The 23,619-nt window shown below is 42.0% G+C and overlaps 1 protein-coding gene and 1 pseudogene across 3 annotated transcripts; one reads left to right on the plus strand and one right to left on the minus strand.

The window, feature by feature from the left end:
* Positions 1 to 1,392: 1,392 nt before the first annotated feature.
* Positions 1,393 to 13,168, plus strand: psph (phosphoserine phosphatase). Of its 2 annotated transcripts, XM_080888097.1 has the most exons (8): positions 1,393 to 1,701; positions 1,814 to 2,099; positions 9,523 to 9,665; positions 10,335 to 10,478; positions 10,559 to 10,693; positions 12,095 to 12,240; positions 12,412 to 12,560; positions 12,638 to 13,168. In XM_080888097.1, the coding sequence occupies exons 3-8, from the start codon at positions 9,622 to 9,624 to the stop codon at positions 12,746 to 12,748; spliced, it is 729 nt and encodes a 242-aa protein (XP_080744223.1). In that variant the 5' UTR covers positions 1,393 to 1,701; positions 1,814 to 2,099; positions 9,523 to 9,621; the 3' UTR covers positions 12,749 to 13,168. The 2 variants fall into 2 exon arrangements, with proteins under 2 accessions (XP_080744223.1, XP_080744224.1); XM_080888098.1 differs by lacking the exons at positions 1,393 to 1,701; positions 1,814 to 2,099 and adding an exon at positions 8,798 to 8,931.
* Positions 13,169 to 13,173: 5 nt separating this feature from the next.
* On the minus strand, positions 13,174 to 23,068 carry LOC308400419 (protein NipSnap homolog 2-like; annotated as a pseudogene). Its single transcript, XR_013974820.1, has 13 exons — positions 22,961 to 23,068; positions 22,761 to 22,876; positions 22,017 to 22,195; positions 20,560 to 20,788; positions 19,888 to 20,027; positions 19,752 to 19,797; positions 19,398 to 19,492; positions 18,984 to 19,054; positions 18,762 to 18,902; positions 17,633 to 17,664; positions 16,295 to 16,389; positions 14,353 to 14,436; positions 13,174 to 14,234 (listed from the first exon to the last, which is right to left on the minus strand). The product of XR_013974820.1 is annotated as a protein NipSnap homolog 2-like (transcript).
* Positions 23,069 to 23,619: the final 551 nt, after the last annotated feature.

The raw sequence follows: 23,619 nt of genomic DNA on the forward strand, positions 1-23,619 counted from the left end.
ATTCCAGACAGACAGCGAGTGAGACAGTGATTCTTATCATCTGGGTTGATGATGTAATCATAGCTGCCAACGGTGAGGACGCTATCAGAAACGTGAAACAAATGTTGGATGAGAAATTTAAAATGAAGGATCTTGGTGAGCTCAAACATTTCTTGGGTATTGACTGTATACAAGAGAACCATGAGATAAGACTAAATCAGACACGGTACATCACAAAAATCCTGGAAAAGTTCAAAATGTCTGACTGTAAGCCACGTTCTACTCCTTGTGAACTCAAAAATGATTTTGGTGCACATGGTGAATCAGTTGATTCAGGAAAATATAGAGAATTAGTGGGCAGTTTGATTTACTTAATGACATGTACAAGACCAGATTTGAGTTGGATAGTGAGCAAACTGTCACAATCCCTGTCTGAGCCAAAAGAGCATCATTGGACAGCAGCAAAACATGTATTACGTTACCTTAAGGGGACACTAAACAAAGAGCTGTGCTATAAAAGGATAGAAGGAAACCTAAATCTTATAGCATACAGCGATGCAGATTGGGCCACAGACTTGAGTGACAGGAGAAGTACAACGGGTTATTGTTTTGTACTATCCAAAAATGGGCCAGTGATCTGCTGGAAAACCAGGAAGCAAGCTACAGTAGCTTTGTCAACGTGCGAGGCAGAGTACATGGCGATGGCCGCCACAGTACAAGAAAGCTTATACCTCTCACAGCTACTTAATGGCATGGACATTAAAAGGCAATATTCACCAGTTACCATTCTTGCAGACAATCAAGGTGCAATTGCATTGTCCAAAAATCCTATAAACCGTCAAAGATGTAAACACATCGATATCAAGTATCACTTTATTAGGTCTGCTATAACTGAGAAGGAAGTACAAGTTAAGTATTGTGCAACAGAAGACATGGTAGCAGACATCATGACTAAGTCTGTAAGTAAAGTGAAAATAGATAAATTTACGCATATTTTGTTTGGAACATAAAACGTTGATATGTGAATATCATGTAAATATGTAATGTATAGTGTTAAGAGCAAGTGGGGGTGTTGCCCTATCATATATGTATGTGCTCTTAACCTGAAAGGTATAAATACGGAAGTGTGTGTGCAATAAATGATGGCGCAGAGGAAGGTGTGTCCCTCTGATGTAAAACTCTAAACAACGTGTGTATGGTTTATTCCTCCGTGAGATATGCGAGTAACCCCGGTATTTCTGCCCTAAAAAATGGAACCTCCAACACTTTGTATCTGTAACCAGACCTTAACAAGAATTAGTAACTTGTGTAAATATTTTTACACACACAAATCTTTTTTACGCACACACAAATTCTTATCTACAGATGCACAAATATACGCATTCTGATTTACAAAACTGATTTTGTAGCTGACGCTGAAATGTTTGTGTGGGTTGCCATGACAACACCAAAGTGAATCTGAGATCGTTATTGTTTTCTATTTGTTTTCTTTATTTGCTTCTCATGCTTGTGTACATTTGCAGTAGGAAAGGTAATCTATGAATCCAGTGATATATCCTGCTTATAAGAAATGTTTCTGTTAAAATATTATTGTGAAGTAGTCACTTCCTGTGAGTTGCGGGAACCGGAAGTTGTGCGCGGGAGAGACAAGACAGAACGGTAACACGGCGGACTTTTCGGAATATACAACTTTTCTACTGCTGGTTTTACAAGGCGTACACGGTAAAAAATCATTATGCTGTTATTTGTTTAACACTTGTGCACCTTGTGAAAGGAAATAAGTGGCTGAGATGAATATCATATGTGCTATCGATATTATTTTACTTGTTTCTAGTTTTCACGGTGCTCCATGATTGTGAGAGGAATAAAAGAATTGTGGACATCAGTACGAAGCGTGGATTCTTTCGACCAGAGTAGAAACAGTGAAAACGTGTCCCAATCCATCTGGAGGCTTCGGTGTGCAAAGCTCTTCTCATCCTGCAGCAAGCTACAGGTCTCGGTTGCTTCTCATCCTGCAGCGAGCTACAGGCTTCAGTGGACACGTTGCTTTGCATTTTGTGACAACCAATCGGGAGCTGCAGATTCAGCGGACACTCCAAGAAGCGGTTTCAGGCTAAAGCGTGAGTCCTCAGGCTATATTGCGCAGTTATTATGCCTCATGAGTTGATGGATAGAACATGAGCTACAAATTTGCTGTAATGGACAAGGAATTAATAGTGTTCAAATTTCGGATTGTGTAAAAACAAACAAACAAACAAACAAACAAACAAACAAAAAAAGAAAAAAAAAAAAAAAAAAAGGACAATCTGTTGAAATTCTGGAAATTATTGTTGTTTTCTTACCTGTTGCTTGCAAGCTTCATGAAGGCTGAAACTGAAAATTTATTTGCTGTCATACGTAAGAATCTAAGCTAAGGTTCCTTTGTGTTAATTTTAATAATTCTCCGCCTATTACATCCATTCTTGTAATTACCTTAGTTATCTTGTCCTCTTCATAAGATACCCCCTTTAAAGTCTGAAAATGTCTAAAGATGGTCATAGTCACCCTGATGTTATGTCAGAAGTACAAGATGCAGGGGATTTGGAAGAGGAAAAAAGTGTAGTGTCTGAGAAATCTGAGACAAAAGCAAGAAAATCCTCTCGTGAAAGGCGATTAACGCCAAAAATGCAGGAACTGAAAGATCAAGAGTTAACTCAAAAGGAGAAGAGGTTCAAAGCAACATACGAGAAATGGAAAAGCAACGTAAGAGACATTCGCACAAAGTTAAAGCAAGTATGCTCTGAGAGTGACATGTATGATATGATGGATGAGGCTGAGAAGCTTGAGTCTGAATTAAAGGAACAGTATGACAGAATTCGACTCCAAACCTCACCAAGTCAAGAATTTCAAAGAAAGATCGATGCATGCTCAGCCGTGACGGCCGACTTGCTGCAGCTGATGAGAGTACGTCTGACTGAAGATGAAGGTGAGTTTGACACGGTGGCGGAAAGATCAAGGTTACGCATGCTACTTGATAATGAATATGCTAGGTCCATATATGGATCCACAGCCTCCAGAGTTACTGCACCCAGCTGTCACAATTCTAACCATCTCTCAGAGTCACCTAGCATTCCAGCTATGAGAGCGGAAGTGGCTGCTCAGCTGGCTGCAAAGAAAGCCGAAATTGATATGGAAGCTGCCATCGAAGCTCAACGTCAGCAGTTGAGAAAACTTGAAAATCAGAGGGACATTGATGTAATTCAGGCAAAGCTAAATGTCTACACTGAAGAAGAGGGAAGGGATGGGACACGCAGTCCTCCATTCAGCAAAGTGAGTGATGCACACCCCTTCGCTCACCACATCCCAGATCAAGAACGGCAGGTTGTGCAAAACGAGACATCATTGGTCCAATCGCTACAAGAGTCATTAGCTCTTACTCGCTTGCCAACTCCAGAACCTTCTGTATTCTCGGGCGATCCTCTGAAGTTTACAGAATGGAGCATAAGCTTCAAAGCCCTCATAGAGAGACGATGCTCTGACCCTGCAGACAGGCTATTCTACCTGCAAAAGTACATAGCAGGTGAGGCAAAATCCTCTCTTGAAGGCAGCTTCTACAGAAAAGATGAAGAAGCCTATCAACAAGCATGGGATAGGTTAAATGCTAGATATGGCCATTCCTTTGTAGTGCAGCGGGCTTTCAGAGATAAGCTAAATGGGTGGCCGAAGATTGGTGGAAAGGAATATCTCAAGTTAAGAGATTTCAGTGATTTCCTCCAAACATGTAGTAATGCCATGCCTCACGTAAAGGGCTTACAGGTTCTTAACGACTGTGAGGAGAATCAGAAAATACTAGTCAAGCTTCCTGACTGGGTGACATCTAGATGGAACCGTTATGTCACAGAGCAGCTAGATTGGGGCAACGACTATCCAAGCTTTCATGAGTTTGCTTCCTTTATCTCTAAGGAGTCACGCATCGCATGCAATCCAGTGTCATCCTTACATGCCTTAAGGCACTCTGCAGAGGCACCAGCAAGAGAGATGAAGCGTTCAAAAGCAAACACGTTTGCCACAAATGTGAAACCCCCGATTCCATCAAGCTCCACCGCCAAATCTGACCCTGGTGAAATCAAGTTGGGAGATGCAGGGAAACCAAAGAAATGGACCACACCAACACAAAATTCCAATAATGGCCAGTGTATTTGCTGTAGTGAGAACCATTCCATACATAAATGCAAGAGGCTTATGGACATGTCTGTAGAGGATAAGAAAAAATGCATACTTGAAAATAAGTTGTGTTTTGCATGTCTAAGAAAGGGTCACAATTCTAAAGACTGTAGGAACAGGGCCATGTGTGGCATATGCAGAAAGAGTCACCCAACGCCATTGCATGAAGATCGTTCTACAGCAGCATCAACACAAGGCGCAGTTGAAGAAAGTACGTTGTCATTATCATGTTGTGTGAGTGGAGGTGAAGGTGGGAGTACATCAATGATAGTCCCAGTGTGGATCTCAACACTTAGTGCTCCGGACACTGAAACCCTAGTGTATGCACTATTGGACACTCAAAGCAGTCACACATTTGTTGATCAGGAGGTGTGCGAAAAGCTACAAGCAACAATGGAACCAGTGAAACTTAAACTTTCCACCATGATGGGGAGAGACTCAGTCGTGAAGAGTCAAAGAGTATGCAAGCTCAAAGTTAGAGGATTTTCCTCTAATGTTTCCATCAGTTTGCCTCCAGCCTACACAAGGGACTTCATTCCCCTTGACCGCACACATATTCCCACTTGCCAGACAGCCAACAAATGGAAACACCTTGTAAGCATGGCCCAGGAGATACCCCCGTTGATGGACTGTGGTGTTGGATTGTTGATTGGATACGACTGCTCCAGAGCGTTAATTCCAAGAAGGGTCGTCACTGGGGGTGACTATGAGCCTTATGCTATTGAGACGGATCTTGGTTGGAGCATTGTGGGAAGCGCACCACAGCGTGTGCAGGCTAAAGATGTGACTGGTTTTTGTCATCGAGTGTCTGTCAGAGAGGTGCCACCCATAACACCATTTGCTGTCATCAAGGCCCTGGAGTCTGATTTTGCAGACACAAAACCTGGTGACAGAAGCATATCTCAAGAAGATATTTGCTTCCTGCAGATCTTGAAAGACAGAATCCAACAAAATAAGGATGGTCACCTGGAGATGCCTCTCCCTTTCAAAGCACGTCCGCATCTCCCAGACAACAAAGGGCTGGCGTTAGTACGGCTGAAGCATCTAAAGAGGAAGCTGGACAGAGATCCCAAATTCAAAATAGACTACGTGAGATTTATGGAAGGTGTCTTCAAGGATGGAGATGCAGAGAAAGTGGAAAACCAAGCAGAGCTGGGGAAAGTCTGGTATATCCCACACCAAGGAGTTTACCACCCCAGAAAACCAGGAAAAATCAGAGTGGTTTTCGACTGCTCTGCAAGGTATGAAGGCACCTCCTTAAACGACCATCTGCTAACAGGACCTGACCTCACAAATAGCCTAACAGCCGTGCTGTGCCGCTTCCGTAAACATCCCATCGCAGTCATGTGTGATGTGGAGAAAATGTTCCACAGGTTTCATGTGAGCGAGGATGATAGAGACTACCTGCGGTTTCTCTGGTGGGAAAATGGAGACACAAACTCTGAACCCAGAGAGTACCGCATGAAGGTTCACCTGTTTGGAGCATCATCATCCCCTGGCTGCGCCAATTATGGCATGAAGCACCTTGCCAGCCAATGTGAGAAAGAGTACCCCTCCGCAGCTAACTTCATCCAGAAACATTTCTATGTCGACGATGGTCTCATAAGTGTAGAGTCGGTGGGTAAGGCAATTGAACTGGTCAAAGAAGCCCAAGCCGTGTGTGCCAAAGGAAAGCTGCACCTTCACAAATTTCTCTCCAACAGCCGAGAGGTCCTTGACTCTGTCGATGTTGCAGAGCGTGCTACGGAGGTAAAGAATGTTGATCTTAATCACGAGGATTTACCAGTTCAAAGAGTGCTAGGTATAAGGTGGAATGTTGAAAATGATAGCTTCTCCTTCAAGGTGTCACTTGAGGAGAAACCAGCAACGCGCCGAGGGATTCTCTCAATTGTGGCCTCCTTGTATGACCCTTTGGGGTTTCTAGCCCCAGTCATTCTTGAAGGGAAAAGAGTGCTGCAGGAGATGTGTCAGAGAGGCACAGGGTGGGATGAGCCACTACCCAAAGGCTTGAAGTTAAGGTGGGAGACTTGGATGAAGGATCTGGAGAACCTGGAAAGAATTGAAATTCAAAGATGCTTCATACCTGACAGCCTTGGCGAGATTCAAAGAGTCGAGCTTCATCATTTCTCTGATGCAAGCAGTCAAGGGTATGGCCAGTGCTCTTACATCAGAGTGGTAAGCAGAGAAAGGGTATGCTGCTCCTTGGTCATGGGCAAGGCGAGGGTTGCACCAACCAAAATAGTTACCATACCGAGACTTGAGTTAACTGCAGCAGTAACCTCGGCATCTGTGAGCAGCATGTTAAGAGAGGAGCTAGAACTCAAGGTTGATGACGAATATTTTTGGACAGACTCAAAGGTCGTGCTTGGTTACATCAATAATGAAGCAAGAAGGTTCCATGTGTTCGTGGCAAACCGCGTGCAGAGAATTCGAGAAACCACCGATGCACGGAAATGGTACTATGTTGACACAGGAGAAAACCCTGCTGATCATGCCTCGAGAGGCCTCAAAGTAGCTGACCTCAAGTCAAATTGGTTCTCTGGTCCCAGCTTTCTATGGGAAAGAGAGATAGCCACAAAACAGGCTACTTCAGATTTGCTGGTGGGAGACCCAGAGGTGAGGACTACTCAGGTGTTGAAGGTTGATGTAGCAAGGCAGTTTGACATCCAGAAGCATCTGCTGCGGTTCTCAAGATGGACTACAGCTGTCAACGTCATTGCTCGTATCCAGCGGCTGGCAAAGAGGATCAGGACCGCTGAGCCTTTAAGCGTGGAAGAGAGAAAGCAAGCTGCACAGACTCTCGTCAAGCTTGCACAACAAGATGCCTTTCAAGAGGAGTTAAACACACTCAGCCAGAAACTAGGAAGGCTGCCTTGCAACCACCAACTCTTTCAGCTTGACCCATTTCTCCAAGATGGCATAATGAGAGTAGGAGGAAGACTGAGGAAGGCATCTGTGCCTCTTGAGTTAAGACACCCAGTGATCCTTCCTAAAGATGGTGCTGTTACAAACCTCATCATTGCACACCATCATACCAAGATACAACACCAAGGCAGAGGACAAACCCTCAATGCCCTGAGAGCCAATGGTTACTGGATCACTGGTGGAAGTAAGGCTGTAGCCCAATACATCAGGCAGTGCGTACAGTGCAGGAGAGCCCGCGCGCCACCAGAGGAGCAACGGATGGCAGATCTACCTAGTGACCGTGTTGATCCCACACCACCATTCACTTATTGTGGTATGGACTGCTTTGGTCCTTTTCACACCAAACAAGGTCGCAAAGATCAAAAACGGTACGGCCTCCTCTTCACATGTTTTTGCTCAAGGGCAGTGCATATAGAGATGTTGGAGGATTTGACGACTGACGCATTCATCAATGCCTTGAGCTGCTTCATTGCCCTTCGTGGAGCTGTTAGGCACATTAGGTCCGATCAGGGAACTAACTTTATGGGGGCAAGAAACGAGATGGCAAAGGCTCTGAAAGAACTTGATAAGGAAAGAGTGACTGCATACCTAGCAGAAAATCAGTGCGACTTCCAGATGAATACGCCCCACTCTAGTCATGCTGGAGGCGCATGGGAGCGTCAAATCCGGACAGTGAGAAGCGTACTGAGCACAGTCCTTGCCTGCAGTGTGGGAAGGTTGGATGATGCTTCATTGAGGACATTCCTTTATGAAGCTATGTGCATCGTGAATAACCGCCCACTCACTGTTGATAACATCAATGACCCCAAAAGCTTGGAGCCACTCACACCGAACCACTTGATCACCATGAAATCCTCAGTCCCACTTCCACCTCCAGGTAAATTCGTCAAGGAGGACCTGTATGCTAAGAAACGGTGGAGAAGGGTACAGTATTTGACTGAGCAATTTTGGCACAGATGGAGAAAGGAATACCTGGCCAATATTGCTCTGAGACAGCGATGGCATACACCAAGACGTAATGTGGAGGTGGGTGACATTGTGATTCTCAAAGAGGAAGATGTTCCTCGCAATGAATGGAAACTTGCTAGGGTTGTGGAAGCACATGAGGATGATGATGGACTTGTACGGAAGGTGACCATCCAGACTGGTGATCGGAAGTTAGGAAAGGGAGGCGAACGCCTCGTCCAACCCTCAATCATTCAGAGACCCATTCAGAAATTAGTGGTCCTGGTGAAAAACAGCTAAATGGGAAAAATGTCATTCATTGATTAGATTTCCCTTCTAAAATAGAAGTTGTCATTATGCTGTACTTCATGCACATGTTATGGAGATGTAAAATCTACTGTTCATATTGTTGAATTCATTTGTTGAGAAAAGAATATTGTTTATGTCAATGCAAGAATGTTTAAAACAACAACATGGTGCTTGGGAATTACCATTGATATAATGAGAAATGCAAGTGTATTTACGTTCTCAATTGTAATAATCAAAGGTAATTGGTGGGAGTGTAGCTGACGCTGAAATGTTTGTGTGGGTTGCCATGACAACACCAAAGTGAATCTGAGATCGTTATTGTTTTCTATTTGTTTTCTTTATTTGCTTCTCATGCTTGTGTACATTTGCAGTAGGAAAGGTAATCTATGAATCCAGTGATATATCCTGCTTATAAGAAATGTTTCTGTTAAAATATTATTGTGAAGTAGTCACTTCCTGTGAGTTGCGGGAACCGGAAGTTGTGCGCGGGAGAGACAAGACAGAACGGTAACACGGCGGACTTTTCGGAATATACAACTTTTCTACTGCTGGTTTTACAAGGCGTACACGGTAAAAAAAATCATTATGCTGTTATTTGTTTAACACTTGTGCACCTTGTGAAAGGAAATAAGTGGCTGAGATGAATATCATATGTGCTATCGATATTATTTTACTTGTTTCTAGTTTTCACGGTGCTCCATGATTGTGAGAGGAATAAAAGAATTGTGGACATCAGTACGAAGCGTGGATTCTTTCGACCAGAGTAGAAACAGATTTACAAGTACAAAATATTTATAACCACAATTTGAGCCCATATTTTTTCTTAAATCTAGCTTCATAGACAGTGTCACATCTGTGCCTGATTTTGAGAGCAGGGTTCCATGATGTTAATTAGCCTTTATATGTTTAGTGTTTCATGTCCTCTTAAAAGTTGGTGTCTTGCAAATTTTGGAGGTTTGTTTGTGTCTCTTTTTCATAATTTTCTCTCTTTTGTAGTTGTTACATATCTTAGTGGCCATTTGAAGCCGATGTGACTTAATGTTATTGTTTTACTTCGTTTTTGTCTCTTTTCAATCGCTTCCTTTCGCCTTTGCGCTCGTTATTTATGGTAGTTGTTTTTCTCCCTCTTTCGCCGCTGGTGTCGTCATGGAACCGAGCCAGTGATGTAGTGGGCGGGCCCTAATCGGCTTCTCTCTGATTGGCCCACCATTCAGTGCTTTTCTTCCTCGTCCACGAGCCGACCGAGAGCTGTCGGCTTTTATGCTGAAGCTGCTGTTCGTGCCTTATCGTCGCTGCACTCGCCGGTAAGTACTACAGGACTGTCCTAATGTTTTTAAGTATTTTTTTTCCTGCCTGGTGCTGTCTCTCGAGTTGTCGGCAGTTGAGCAGCGTTCAAATCAGCTGCACCGGACAGATAACAGCCCGCTTATTCTCAACGTACAGCCGTGATATATCGTCATTTTCATGACTATATGTCTGTCACTTTATATCAAAGTGACAGATACGAACCGTTAGGCCCAGTTTCAGTGTCTTCACGTTTGTTGTTGGTTATGCTGCCCCTCAGTAGTGACCCTCTGGGTGACGCAATACGCGCAGAGTATGTCCATCCCGGGCCTCTCCTATGGTTTGTTTAAGCACACTGCTTTTTGTAACGCACTTTGGCACACATCATCGGCTGGGAGGTGATCCCCGTCGATTGCACATAGGTATTTGAGTGAATAGATGCGTTTGCTGCTCCACTGGATGAAAGACATCCTTTCTATACAAGACTTAGTGCATTAGTGAAATCAGGCAGCCGCTGGCCAAAATCACAGACCTCACGTTGAATCAACAAATGCAGCACGGGACCCTGCTGATGACAATTACACCCTCCCCCCAACACACACACACACATACACACACACACAGTGTGCATCTGCAGCAGTGAAATTTGTTTCACCAGACTGCATCTTTTTTTTAATGTAATTTCCCAGCATGATGACAACGCTGTCGCAGACAAAGGAGCTCTTCAGGAGAGCTGAAGCTGTCTGCTTTGATGTGGACAGCACAGTAATCAAGGAAGAAGGCATTGATGAACTCGCCAAATTCTGTGGTGTGGGGGATGCAGTCACTGAAATGTAGGTGGATTTTTATTTTTTTTAATGGATTTGTTGTGGGTGTTTAGAACAAACAAAAATGTGTTACTTGGACGTTTCAGGACACGCAAAGCCATGGGCGGCTCAATGACCTTCAAAAAGGCCCTGACTGAGCGTCTTTCCATCATCCGATGTTCCAGAGAACAAGTCAACAAGCTGATAACAGACCACCCACCTCAGCTTACTCCAGGTGTCAGGTGAATTAATGTAGAAATAACTGACCTCTTTAGGTAGATGTTGTCCTCCACATTATAATAATAACTTATATGAATGCATGGTTGAAAACTATTGCCAAAAACAAATAGGAGTCAGCTGAAAATGCAGAAAGCAAAACCTTCAGAGTGTGAATCACAAACCAGCTGTAATGTGTGCATACAAACACAAAATTTCTCACACACACACAGACAGACACAGACCCTGTGAAATACTGCTGCTGACCTTTCTTCCTGAATCACAACGTTTCCGTCCAGCTGACCAACATCAGGTCAGGTAAACAAACAAAATGTTTGCACCTGATGAAGTTCAGTTGGACGGAAATGTTGTGATTCAATAAAATAGTGGTAAACAAGTTGGTTCTGGAGTGCTGCCTTAAAAAACCCAAACAAAATATATCTGCAGTTCTAGCGATGTGAACGACACTTGGGATCAAGAATAGAAACATTTGTCTGCTTCATCAAGTGAGCGCATGTACACTTCTGTGAGTTTGCAGTAGATTTTGTGCCACTGTAACTTTACTGCACACTCTCTTTTGGTTGCATTAGTAAGATATGCACATCCAAATGATCAGAGAAAATTTTGCACTTCCAAAAGATTTTCAAACTTTAAACACATAACCTGCTCTGGACGTGGTCAGTATGTTCAGCATAAGATGCTATGTTGATCTAGAGAAAGAGAGTCACCTTCCTGACACAGAAAACTCTGACTTTAAGCGCTAAGCTAGCCTAACCCATTAACCGCTCACCTCATAGTTTATCTCTCTGGCCTGACACTGAAAAATAATTGCCCTGTGCTTAAATGAACAATGTGGTGAATCAGGCCCTGAAATCTTGTATCCAACAAGAATGGAAAAGACTTTTGTCTGTCCACAGTAATCACTACTGGTTAATCAGTCCTAAAAGTCTACAATCAACTTGTGCTTGAGATCACATTTGGTCACATTTTCCAGGCAACAATCTGTGAACTGAGAGCTGGATAAGCTACCACGTTCTGGTTTTACTTTGTGTCCATTTTATTTTTTGATTAGTTCTTACCTTATTAAGTCATGTGTTTGGTCATATTTGTATTGGATTTCACTGAGCCACATACTGTTCTCCTTATTTCAACAGTCTGTAATTTGTTTGTGTTCAACTCCTGTAACAAAGGAAAAATTTCCCAGCATTGGGAGAAATAAAGTGCATCTTGTGTTATTTCATTTTGCAGTAAAGTGGCAAAGCCGTGTCTCCTGGAAATTGTTCTTTCTTCTTCTACATTATTGCATTTTTGTAATTAAATTTTAGGAAACTTCACACGGCACAGGGCAGCAGAATAACTCTCATTGCATGTGAATGTCAAAAAACATTTTCTTCTGAGTGTTGATGTTTTTCCATTTCTTTGTCCAGGGAGCTCGTGGACCGTCTGCATGAGCTCAACATAAAGGTGTTCCTCATTTCAGGTGGCTTCCGCTGCATTGTTGAACACGTGGCCACTCAGCTAAACATCCCTTTGAATCACGTTTACGCCAACCGGCTCAAATTCTACTTCAACGGTAAGAGCCAGCGGCGGGCTGTTTGTGATGTTCTTCTGTTCTCACATGAGTGGAAGTCCAGGCTAAACCCTTTGAGTGGATCATTGAATATACACAACAGACCCTTAGGTTTAATCTAAGTCAGGTCTTTTGACTGGTTAAATTAAATTTAATAAAAATATCATCTTCCAGGAGAGTACGCTGGTTTTGATGAGAGTCAGCCCACAGCTGAGAGCGGAGGAAAGGGGAAGGTCATCAGCATGCTGAAGGAACAGTACGGCTATGAGACTGTGGTGATGATCGGAGATGGTGCCACTGATCTTGAGGCCTGCCCTCCAGCTGTAAGTGTCGCCGTTTGCCAGTGTAAAAAGCGATTACAGTGTGATTACAGTATTTCACCCTTTTATTTTGTCTTCAGAGCGCTTTCATTGGATTTGGCGGGAATGTCGTCAGGCCGCAGGTCAAGGAGAGGTCTTCGTGGTATGTGACGAGTTTTGGGGAGCTACTGAAAGAACTGGAGAAGATTTAAAGGTGCTCAAAGATTAGTTTATGATTTTTAACACGTTATACTTGCACCTAAGGGTGTGCCATTGGTAGATTTTACCAAGTGGACGTTTTTCCTTAGACCTTGATAGATTTTTATATTAAATCAAATGTTTATACTAGTGGGAGCAATCGTAACTTTAATAGCTATGTTGCCCTTTTTTATACTACAAGGTACTAAAACACTACATGGAAGACAATCTTAAAAAGATTATTTTAGTGTTTTTGCAGTTTACATGAAAGCTTTTAGGTGGACTAGAACGACTCCTTTGTATTATGGCACGTGCAATGAGAAGTGAAAGTATTTTTAATCGGGTTTCTGTTCTGTAAGAGCTGTAAGCAGACCTGTCAGTGACAGTGTAGTGACTCAAGTCAGAAAAACACAGCATTAAAAGATGAGTGTCCACTTCGCTGTTTGAATGACTTTAATCTGTGTTCTTGTCCTTGTCTCTACATTGTTCCCTCTGAACAGAAACACCAGATCAACATGCTTCCTTTAACAATAAAAACCGTTACGGTATAAAGCAGCGTGACTGTGATCACCTGCGTACCAAATTCACTCAGTCACTGATATGCAGAACACCTGTTTTAACTGATTTGTGCCTCGTTAAGATACGTTGGATAAAAACGGACTTTAAAACCACGCATGCCGTCCTGAGAAAAAGAAAAACTGTAAGCCATAGTTACAAACACAGCACCACTAAACATTAATGTTACCAGGAAATGTAGGGACATCCACGAAAAGCAACCAAAAGGAGTAAAACAATGATTCATAATACACATCAAATATAAAATTATGGTATCTGCATTTCACACACTTATGATTTTGAAAGAAAAATAGTTTCTATTCATACAAGGGATCTCTTTTCAGTCTGAAATGGCATGGCTTTTACATCAAAGTTTCTCAGCACACTAAAACATGATGTACTTTAAAGTTACATTAAATAAATAAATAGCTCCTGCAGCAAGCTTCAGCAGTACTATTTTTAATCTAGCTGTTCCCACACTTTAACGCCATACAGCTGCTCCTTTTGATTTTTCCTGTCAAGTAACTTTGGTTGGCTCTAACCTTGGAAATGAAATCTCTCCATGGACCAATTTTGATGTGGCACCACATTTCAGACATAAACACATCTACATATTTTAACACTCCCTCCCAAACCTGAACTCACACAGAAAATACTGCGTGTCTTTATAGTGGCGTGGAGCCTTTCAGTAACTATTTGAACTGCAGATAAATTTCAGAGACCCGACTCGATCCAAGCGACATCCTTCAGTAATAAAACAGACGTTAACAAAAAGAGAATGGACGTTGTTTGGCAGCACTGACAAAGATTGAACCCATGATGCTGATGTAACATTCAAAGGAGGTGCCGCTCGATGTCAGCTTCCAGCTGGCTTTTCATTTTACTGCAGCGGCGAAGCCTTTGTGGGAATCATGATCCTTGAGTCCATGTGCTGAATGAGTGGGACTGGGAAAAGATGAGTTTAAAAACCTTTGAGGCTCAGAAAGTGACAAACTCAACAAAAAACTTTGTAAAGTTTTCAGTCGCACAGCTTTGAGTTTACAAAAAGACTTATTGTGCTCACCTGTGTAATACACCACCTCGTGCCAGCCTTCCTGCTGCCACACAGCATTCCTCGTGTCTTCTCGGGACTGAAGGTCCTTGTAAGCTGTAATTAACAAATCACTGCATTATAATGCTGCAGTATAAGTACATGATTTTAAGTTAAGACTTAATCTGGTAACTTTGTAATGATCAAATTAATCACGGAAGACATTTTTAGGACACGTGCATCTGTAAAGACAAGCTAACAAATGTTTCCTCATGTTTGAGCTCCACTTTGCTCTCCACCAACTTTCAAGCTCCTGATGGCTCCACTTGTTTTTTTGTTTTTACCTGCTAGTTGCTAAATTTTGCTTAATTTACGGAACAGCGATTGTGCGGGTTTGCTGAGAGGCAGTTTCAGCCACTAAACGTGCTCCTGTGCAGTCCTCCAAAATCTCAACCACATTTGTGCTTCTCCCAGGAATGGGAGAAAACCCAATCAAAGACAAAATACAGCATGAGAAGCACAGACTGTGGCTGCAGCAGAAACTTTCAATGCTTTGAACACTCAGTTTCACTTCAGCTCTTTGCTCTCCTTGATGGATGACTGACAGACCAACAACAGCACAAGCAGGAGTAGACAGACCAGTCATACCACATATTTTGTTTGCTTCCCCCATCTGTTAACAGACAAAGTCTTGCAGGTGGAGGGAGAGTCTGAAGCTGACAATATGCTGCCACCTCTCAACCATAATTTCCTTGTTAGGCTGTGGGGTTGTGCTGATGATGTCAGGGATAGATGGTGGTCAATTTTAAGGTGATTTTTATCTAATTTCCCTGCGGATTCATTGTTCTGCGATTAATAACAAATTCAACCTGCCAGGCCACGGTTTCATGTCACTCCTCCACACATAACTCACACTTGCAACACAGACCTCTGTGCACATTTAAGTTAATGTGTATGTGTGCGAATTGCGTTTGCTGTTCCATCATATTCATCATCCAATGGGAGAAAACAGGAGGCTGGATTTACAGAGATCCTAACATTGTCTTGTCTATGTGTGCTGAGGCAGAGTGAAGAAAGCAGGATAAACAGGTGAAATATTTTACACAGGAAAAAACCCAAACTAGATTATGTAGAACTGTAGGTCAATTCAGTTCAACTTTATTTATATAGCATGATCTCCATGTCCTCCACACACAGCTGAGTTTTTCACCAACAAAAATGTCAGATGGGGAAAAGTTTCCTATTTTGACCCAATCAGTAAATGTTGTATGTTAACAGGCAAGCATTTCTTCATGATGGAAGTGAGAAAAACTAATGTAGGCTACCTGTTTCTCTTTCACCCATGCACATTTTTTTGTGCATATAAGTTATGGAGGGTAGACAGCGATGCCTCGGGGTGGGCAACAGGACTATCAAGAAAATCGCCTCATCCCTAGTGTACAGAGGGCCGTCTCTCCCTCACAGCTGTATGCTCATTCTTGAGAACAGTGAGACCGTTTTAATAGATTTGTTGTAGTTTTGGTCCGCTTTGGTCTGAGTCACGTAAATTATGTGAGAGGTGAGCGCGAAGCTCTGACTTCACATCACAACGAACCAAGTTTGCACACTCCCTTCAAGCAGACTTCAAAGCAGTTTTCACAGGAATGACTATTTGCTCGTGATTAAAGCTCTCTGGAGAGCTGGGTGTACTGCAAATTGGGATGATAACTACCTCAGTTAACATTGCACACATTTATCTATCAATTACACGCCTCAGGAGACAATCTCACATTGCCTGTTTTGACCAAACAGCCCAAAAATCCAAATATATTAACTCTATAATAACAAAGAAAAGCAGAAAATCTGGAACATGACATTTCTGGTATGTATATCCAAGATAAATTACTGTTAACTGTTGTTGATTTTCTGCGAAGCAACTAATGATTTCAACATTAGCGTAATTATCTAAAGTCAGCGTGGAAGTGTTTGAACGTACCCCAGAGGTGATGGACCATATAGAGGTTTCCAATCTGTGAGAAAAACCCTCCCACAGCTTCTCTGTTCTGCTGGCGGTATCGAACGGCTCTGGCCCTGCAGACAAAAGCACCTTTGGTCACAGCACAGGCCAAAAAAAACACAAAGGCTTCATCTGGCTTAACACCAGACCACCACAAACACACACATGAAATATTTAACCAGCATTCAAAGGATTTCAACATCATCCCCGAATACCTCCTGATTAATTCACACGACTGGATTTTCTCAGCTAAAGCAGGATGGCAACCTGCTCCTTTAGCTGCGATTATAACTTCCAACATCACATCCGACCGCGAGACGTGACATCATCATGACTTACTGTACGCATGTTTATGAATCTAAAGACTGGCCAAGTCTTCGTGAAACGAGTGAGGAGAATGTTTTGAATCTATTACATTTTCCTCCCAAAGCAAACATAAACATATTCAAACCATAATCACTGTCTGGATAGAAAACTATGAAGCTCGAGTTTCATCAAACTGGTGAAATACGAAGCAGAAGTTTAAACCTTTAACCGCACAAATTATATTAAATAGCTTTACTGGCATTATCTGCAGGACTTTGGAGGTTTATTTAAAAAAAAAGCTGGTTAAAGTGTGAATGAATACAAACATTAAGAATAAAAAAAAAAAAAAAAAAAAAAAAAAAAAGCTGTCACAGTGTGTTTTTTTTGCATTAAGGCTGATTTCCTAGCCATGATTACTGAAAAGCACAGGGAACAGGGGGAGATCAATCAATCATGTGTGCTTTTCTAGGAAAAGGCAAAGCATAAAGCTTCAAAGCAGAAAATCTTACGTCTAACTTAAAAATCAAATAATACCTGTAATAATATTTACATATAAAACTGCACACAGGCTAAGTTTGCAGGATAATGACAACTTTTCTTCTGAATATGTAATCCCAACCACTAATAACTAAAAGAAATAAAACTATGGTCAGACAGAAGAAATTTATCTGGAAAGCAAAGGCTTGTGCAGAAAGCTCACATCCTCAATTTAATCCATCACAATCTTCGCTGCTGCACCTACTGATAAATGCTGATCTGCTGGCTCTGTGAGTCCACGCAGCGGCTCTTTCCAGGCTCACATTACTCAACTATTATATACACGTTTGTAGTGTACACACTGTTACACTAGCATTTGATTCTTGGCTTGAGGGAATGACAGCATAGCTTCAAACGTGGGGGTGTCTCTGTGGAATAGCTCTTATTAATGACAGTGTGATGAGGGAGCTTTCATGTAGTACAACTGTTCTGTAAGTACAGTTCAGTGAATCAAGTGAATTCAGGCTGCCTTACCAGTAATTACCCCACTCGATCATGGTTCCTGGCTGCGAGAGAGAAAACACAATATTCTTTATTAGATTTAAGCATATATATGTAATGGAGAACTTTCGAACTTCTTTCCAAAGTAAATATATTAATGTGAAAAAGAAAAAAAAAAAATGGCAAAGAGGTAGTAACACAGGTATTTTGTCAATGCGAACAACTACACCCGAGAGAGCGCCTTCAATCATTCTCTGGTGCATAAGACGACAAACGCCCTGCTGTTTCAAAGATGCAATCTCAGCCTGTGATGAGGGGATAATAGCGAGCATTCATCACATGTCACAGAGGGGTGCTGGTCTAGAGACAGTTTGATTTTTTCAATTATAAAAAGCATGACTTAATCCGCGGTGGATGGCGTGGTTTCGATTAAGCGTTTCTGCACGTTAGTGATCATCCCGTGATGGTTAGCACAACACTCGGGATGATCCTGAGTGTCGTGCTAACAGCTTGAGGGGAAAGAAGTAATTTAAGTCCACAGAAGGATGTCAGGATGGAGATCATCAGTTTTAAATGGGAAACATGAGGTAAGAAAAGGATGGATAGTTTAACAGCCAAGCCCGAGCTGCTGCAGTGAGATGTGGCAGCAGATAAACAATTGTGTTTTTACCAGAGAGTCTTTAAAGTCTGTCCATGGACAAAAGGTGTGATCATGAAGAGTGAATACTATCTGTCACCTTTTTTTTTTTTATAATAAATATAACCATGTAAGTTTAGGGAAGCTCTTCTAGTGCTGTGAACGGCTGCACAATTTCCTTAAGTGTAAACTAGGGAGCAATCACTTGAATACAAACTGACAGACAGGCAAAGTTTTAAAGTGTAATAAATGCAGAAAATGAGTAAAGAAAACCACCAGAATGAGACATTTGTTAAACTAGCAACTTGCTGATTTCATACACTGATAGTGCGTTTAGCTTTTAAGGCATCATTGTTAAACTTGGTGTAAGAAATCCTCACTGAATACAGTCATCTGTTTCAGTGTTTCTGTTTCAGTTGCATTTATGTGGCCCATTTTGGAGCTGTAGAACACATTCTGGAAATCAGACTTTAACACACCGAGCCCAGTCCTGACAACGATACAGGCTGCAGCTCAACCACTCACCCTGAGCTGGTAGGTCCTGAGCTCGTATACGTTTGGTCCCGTTCGGGGTACTGGCTCGTTCCAGAAGCTGAACTCCAGGAGGAGCTGATTCCTGCGGGACAACAGCATCTTTCCTCGCTCCTTCCTGTAGGCTGTGAATTCCTGGCAATGGACAGACATTAATCAGTGAGCTTACTCAGACTTATAATCCCCCGGGTAAAGCAAAGGGCCGTGTAGTAGTACCTTGTTCTGCCTGAGCTTGTTCATCACCTCAGTAAGAGCTGGGTAGCCACCTCTGTAACGCCACAGATGCACTGGGGAGACAATTTGTCACAATTACAACATCACATCAAGTACAAACAGAAGGATCATCACGTAGCAGAGTAAAGATATCCAGATGTCCGGCTTTTAACGTCTGACATAACTACATCCATTTGTGGTTAGTGTAAATAAATACTGGGAGGGAAATTACTGTGGTGTAAACACTGCAACAAAAAAAATAAACACCTCCTGATCATTAGCTTGCAAGACAGCTAATGATTGATGCTGTACTTGCACGTGAATATGCGGTGTAACACGCATGCTGATTGCAAACTGTGCGGATCGCAGCGCTGTTATACCGCAGATGTCTGTGTGTGTTGATATTAGTAATCCTACCAGCCTGGTCTTGTTCTCCATACCAGGTATTCCAGGTTCCCACCAGCTCACAGGGGTAGTACTTATCAGCGTGGATGGAGGGCAACACATCCTCACTGTGGCAAACGAGAAGCCAAATAATTAAATGCAGTACGACCAGCATGTGTTGTGCTTAAAGTCCATGGGTTCCAGTCATCTTAGGTATGAGCATGTCTGGTTTGTGGAGGACAGAAGTCATACCAGCCCATACATCATCTTACAGGAATAGACTGGATAATTTTTTACACGAAGTGTCCAGTCCTTGATCCTCCTCCCACTTATGGTAAAGCTTCCTCTGCACTAAAGGTTCACAACATCAAATGACAAAACACTCACCAGAGTTTGTTGTATGCATCCAGGCACTCTGGCTTGACGTTATGGACTGAAACAAAAGTTTAAATGAGAAAAAAAGTCTCATTACTAAAGGTCAAAATGTTGTTAATGTAATGCGGGGACCCTAAAGGCAACTTACACTGAATCTTATAGAGGTTACTCTCCTCATTTTTGGTCAGTAGGGTGGAGTGTGCATCTTTTCTGGGATCAACTTTCCTCACAAACAGTGACTTGAACCAGCTGTCCTCTCTATTTCTACAGCTGGAAGTTGCAAACCCCCTGCAAACACAGGCCACCATGAAAAAGAAACACACGGACACTGCAACGACTTCGGAATGACTGACTTCCTAGTCTATATGTACATGCACAGCCACGTAGTATCTGTTTTAGGGGCTTTGGTGCGGTTGTTCAGTTGAAAATGTCAGACCCTCTGATGCACACGGTGATCAGTGCACCTGCATGCTATCTGTAAGTCATGCAATTTTTACAAGGTAGCAATATAAACTGTCAAATTGACCTTGAGCGTTTTAGATGCTTACTGTCAAACGTTGACAGAAACTATTGCTCTTTTGAGTTTCCCAACAGTGACAGAAGCGTTAGTCTTAAATATCACGTACTAAATAAACGCACATAAGCTGAAGCTCCTGGTTAAGTTCAAGCTGAAAGGCCACAGTGGGCTGGCTAGCAGTCACTGGGCTAGCTTTACCGGGCTACTCGTAGCCACCAACAGATCCCCACTGAAAACACTACACAGCTAACACAGGAAGCTACAGAGATGACTGTTGAACATTCACGATGAAGACTGCCCCACCTGCCCCACACCGCGAGCTGTCCGGCCGAGTGGGCCCCGCTTTTAGCCCGACCCAAACCACCGCTGACTCTCTGAAGGACTCCAGTCGCCATCTTCAACTGTGCTAATGCTCCGCGGAGCAGTGGCTGGTACCGCGCCTCACCACCAGGTGGCAGCAGAGCAGCACATCCACCACACATTCCCTCTATGTGTGTCTGCAGGGACCAGAACATGCTGGGCACTGAGCATACTGAGGAATGCAAAGGATACCCGGATCAACTAATTACAGACCCCTGGGTACAAATCTTTGAGAGGCTCCAGCAAACTTTGATTTTTCATAAAGATTTCGACATATGTGTGGAAAATGATTTCTAATCATTAAGGAGAGGACTGCGTCTCACTGGGAAATAAAAAAAAAAAGACCATTATAACTTCCTTAGGTGTTAAAAGGCTTAACAAATGAAAAAAAAAAAACCAACAACATTCCTTTGGAAATAGTCAGGTACAAGGACTGGACTGAAAATGAGTGAAAATGCAGCCAATGTCCAAAAAACAAAACAAACAAAAAACCTGAAGAACTATTGCTCAAGACCACTTTAAAGATTACAGAAAAGTCTGGCTCCTTGCAAGTAAAACAGGAGTCTCTCAGGAGGAGTCTTGTATCAGTGCTTCCAATTTTTATGCTGCATGGATGGGCCACCAAGTGTGGACCCCTGGGCTCTTACCCAGAATGCCCATTGGATAATCCAGCCCACAGAGATATGAACTTGCAGACAGTAAACGTAAACTTATAAAGTTTTATATGGTAATAGTATTTATTGACAATGAGTATGTTTGCATGTACATTAGTATTTGACTTTTTCAATTTATGGGGTTATTGATTTACTGCTTTCTTTAGATTGTACACTGATAGAAGTATTGAGTGGTATTTAATTTATCATATTTTAATAGATTATATTTTTTGTACCTCGCCCCACTGTCAGGTCAAACTTCATACATGAACATGTTTACATGTGGACTCAAATCCAAGTTTTGATTCTTTCCCTGGTTTCGATCATGTTGTGGTTATTATGTTTAGGTCCACATGAAGTAGGTGTGATACAGATGTGCAGATCAGGTCATAACTGCTGTATGTGTGAACATCCTGACTTTGTGATAAGGCTAGTATGCCTTTAAAATTATATCATATCTAGCAGTTTTGGTACATCCCATGTGTAACACCAGGACACTAAAACTGAAGACACTGAATTCAATTCAAACATCAATTCATTTTATTATATTTTAAAGACATTCTGAGGCATTTGAAGCAAAAGAGAATAAAACAAAATAACAATTAGCTTGCTGTTAGCTATCCTGAATACTCAGGATAGGGCAAACACAGGTGTAGTTCATTTATTTGTTGGTAATTCATAAAGCTAATAAACCATAACTCTGGGGTTAAAAACAAATCTGAACGCAGTCGTTATCTAGATGATCACCTGTACCAAGGTTCACTGTTTGTCCCATGCACTGACTGCTCACTGTGTGTCTGCTGTGGATTATAGCCAGCAGTAAAACTATCTTCTGTTGACATCCTCTGAAAAAAAAATGGGGCCCTCAGGTAGATATGGGATCCATGGAGATCGTGATGGATGTGAATCCCTCTCTTCTGTAGGACCTAACACAGAGTATAGTACAATAGCCTTTAGTTTAATAGGTTCACCTATGTGAAAATCTTTCAGCAGCATAAGTGATGATAACACAAAAAATAAATCTTTCTTTAAAATGCATTTTTGGTGGAATATCTAAAATACACAAATCACTGCCTAGCAAACTAAAACTGTTTGAGAGAGGGGAAAAAAATCAGCATGTGGTGATGACATATGGCACAAAACATACAACACTTTCTGAACAGTTGTATTGATATTTGAGTTACTGTTGCCTTCCTATCAGCTTGTAATTCTCCTCTGAACTCTGGTATGGTATGAGTCTGAAATACTCTGCCCAGCCCGTCTGGCACTGACAACAATGCCGCCTTCAAAGTAACTTAAATCACTTTTCTTCCTCATTCTGATGCTCTGCTTGAATTTCAGCAGGTGATCTTGATCGTGCCTTCATGTCTAAATGCACTGGGTTGTAACCCCCGATTACATACCTGAATTAATAAGCAGTTGAACATTTGGATAGTAAAAGGTGTTAAAAAAGGGTCTTATCAGAATGATTACATACTTCACAAAACTTACTACACTTTCTGAACAGGTGGGGGTTCTACAGTCTAAGTCATAACCCACCAGCTACTACCCAGACCACTGTCCAGAGACAGATCAACAAAATCTGTCTGTAACTCTGCTGCACTCATCTATAAAATCAAAAGAGAATTGCATCTTTAGAATTTTAGGCATCCATCCTTTCACTGCTTTAACCATCTCCTCTCCACTTTCACCTTCAGATGAGTCAGAGTTGGACTCCAGCTGGAGGATGAAGCGCTATCTTCACACACATAGTGCACGATCATTTCCAGAGCCTCGTGTGCACTGTAAAGTCTTGCCATCACCAAAATGACTGCCCCTGCACTACTGCTCACACTTCTAACCATGGCTGCAGTGCAGCTGCATTAACGTCTTGAGCAAGAACCAGAATAAAGTCCAAGTTTGTTTTGGTTCTTGCTGCAGAGATATCACACAAATACACTCATACACATGTGCACACGCTCACACACCATTATCCAACATCAATAGCAGGAAACATTTGCCATATCAGCAGAAAACAGAAAAAAGGGTGAAATTTTGGTGCATGCTTTGAATGGTTAAAAAATAGCGTCACCTGGTGGACAAATGTAAAAATTAAAAATCGAAGGCAAGGAGTCCAAAATAAAGTCTTAACATAAAGGAATGCATGTGCCGATAAATGTGGGATCAAAAGATTATTTTTTAATTATTTTTAATCGGTTTGTTTTTTCAGCAATAGGATAAAATGTGGGGGGTTTGTGTAGCTTAGCCATTTAAAGCTAATTTCAGGACCTAAGACAACAATTCTAAAATTAAAATATGAGCTATATTCATTCAGCACAGCCAAAGCATGAAAGCATGAAAAAAAAAATGC

The sequence above is a fragment of the Rhamphochromis sp. 'chilingali' genome (assembly GCF_963969265.1).
Source record: "Rhamphochromis sp. 'chilingali' genome assembly, chromosome: 8".
Lineage (NCBI taxonomy): Eukaryota > Metazoa > Chordata > Actinopteri > Cichliformes > Cichlidae > Rhamphochromis > Rhamphochromis sp. 'chilingali'.

Bases quoted from the DNA above. Each gene is read 5' to 3' on its own strand.
- psph (XM_080888097.1), top strand. From the start codon at position 9,622: ATGCTGAAGCTGCTGTTCGTGCCTTATCGTCGCTGCACTCGCCG. The intron at 9,666-10,334 runs GTAAGTACTACA...GTAATTTCCCAG, and splicing joins TATCGTCGCTGCACTCGCCG to CATGATGACAACGCTGTCGC. The intron at 10,694-12,094 runs GTGAATTAATGT...TTCTTTGTCCAG, and splicing joins CAGCTTACTCCAGGTGTCAG to GGAGCTCGTGGACCGTCTGC.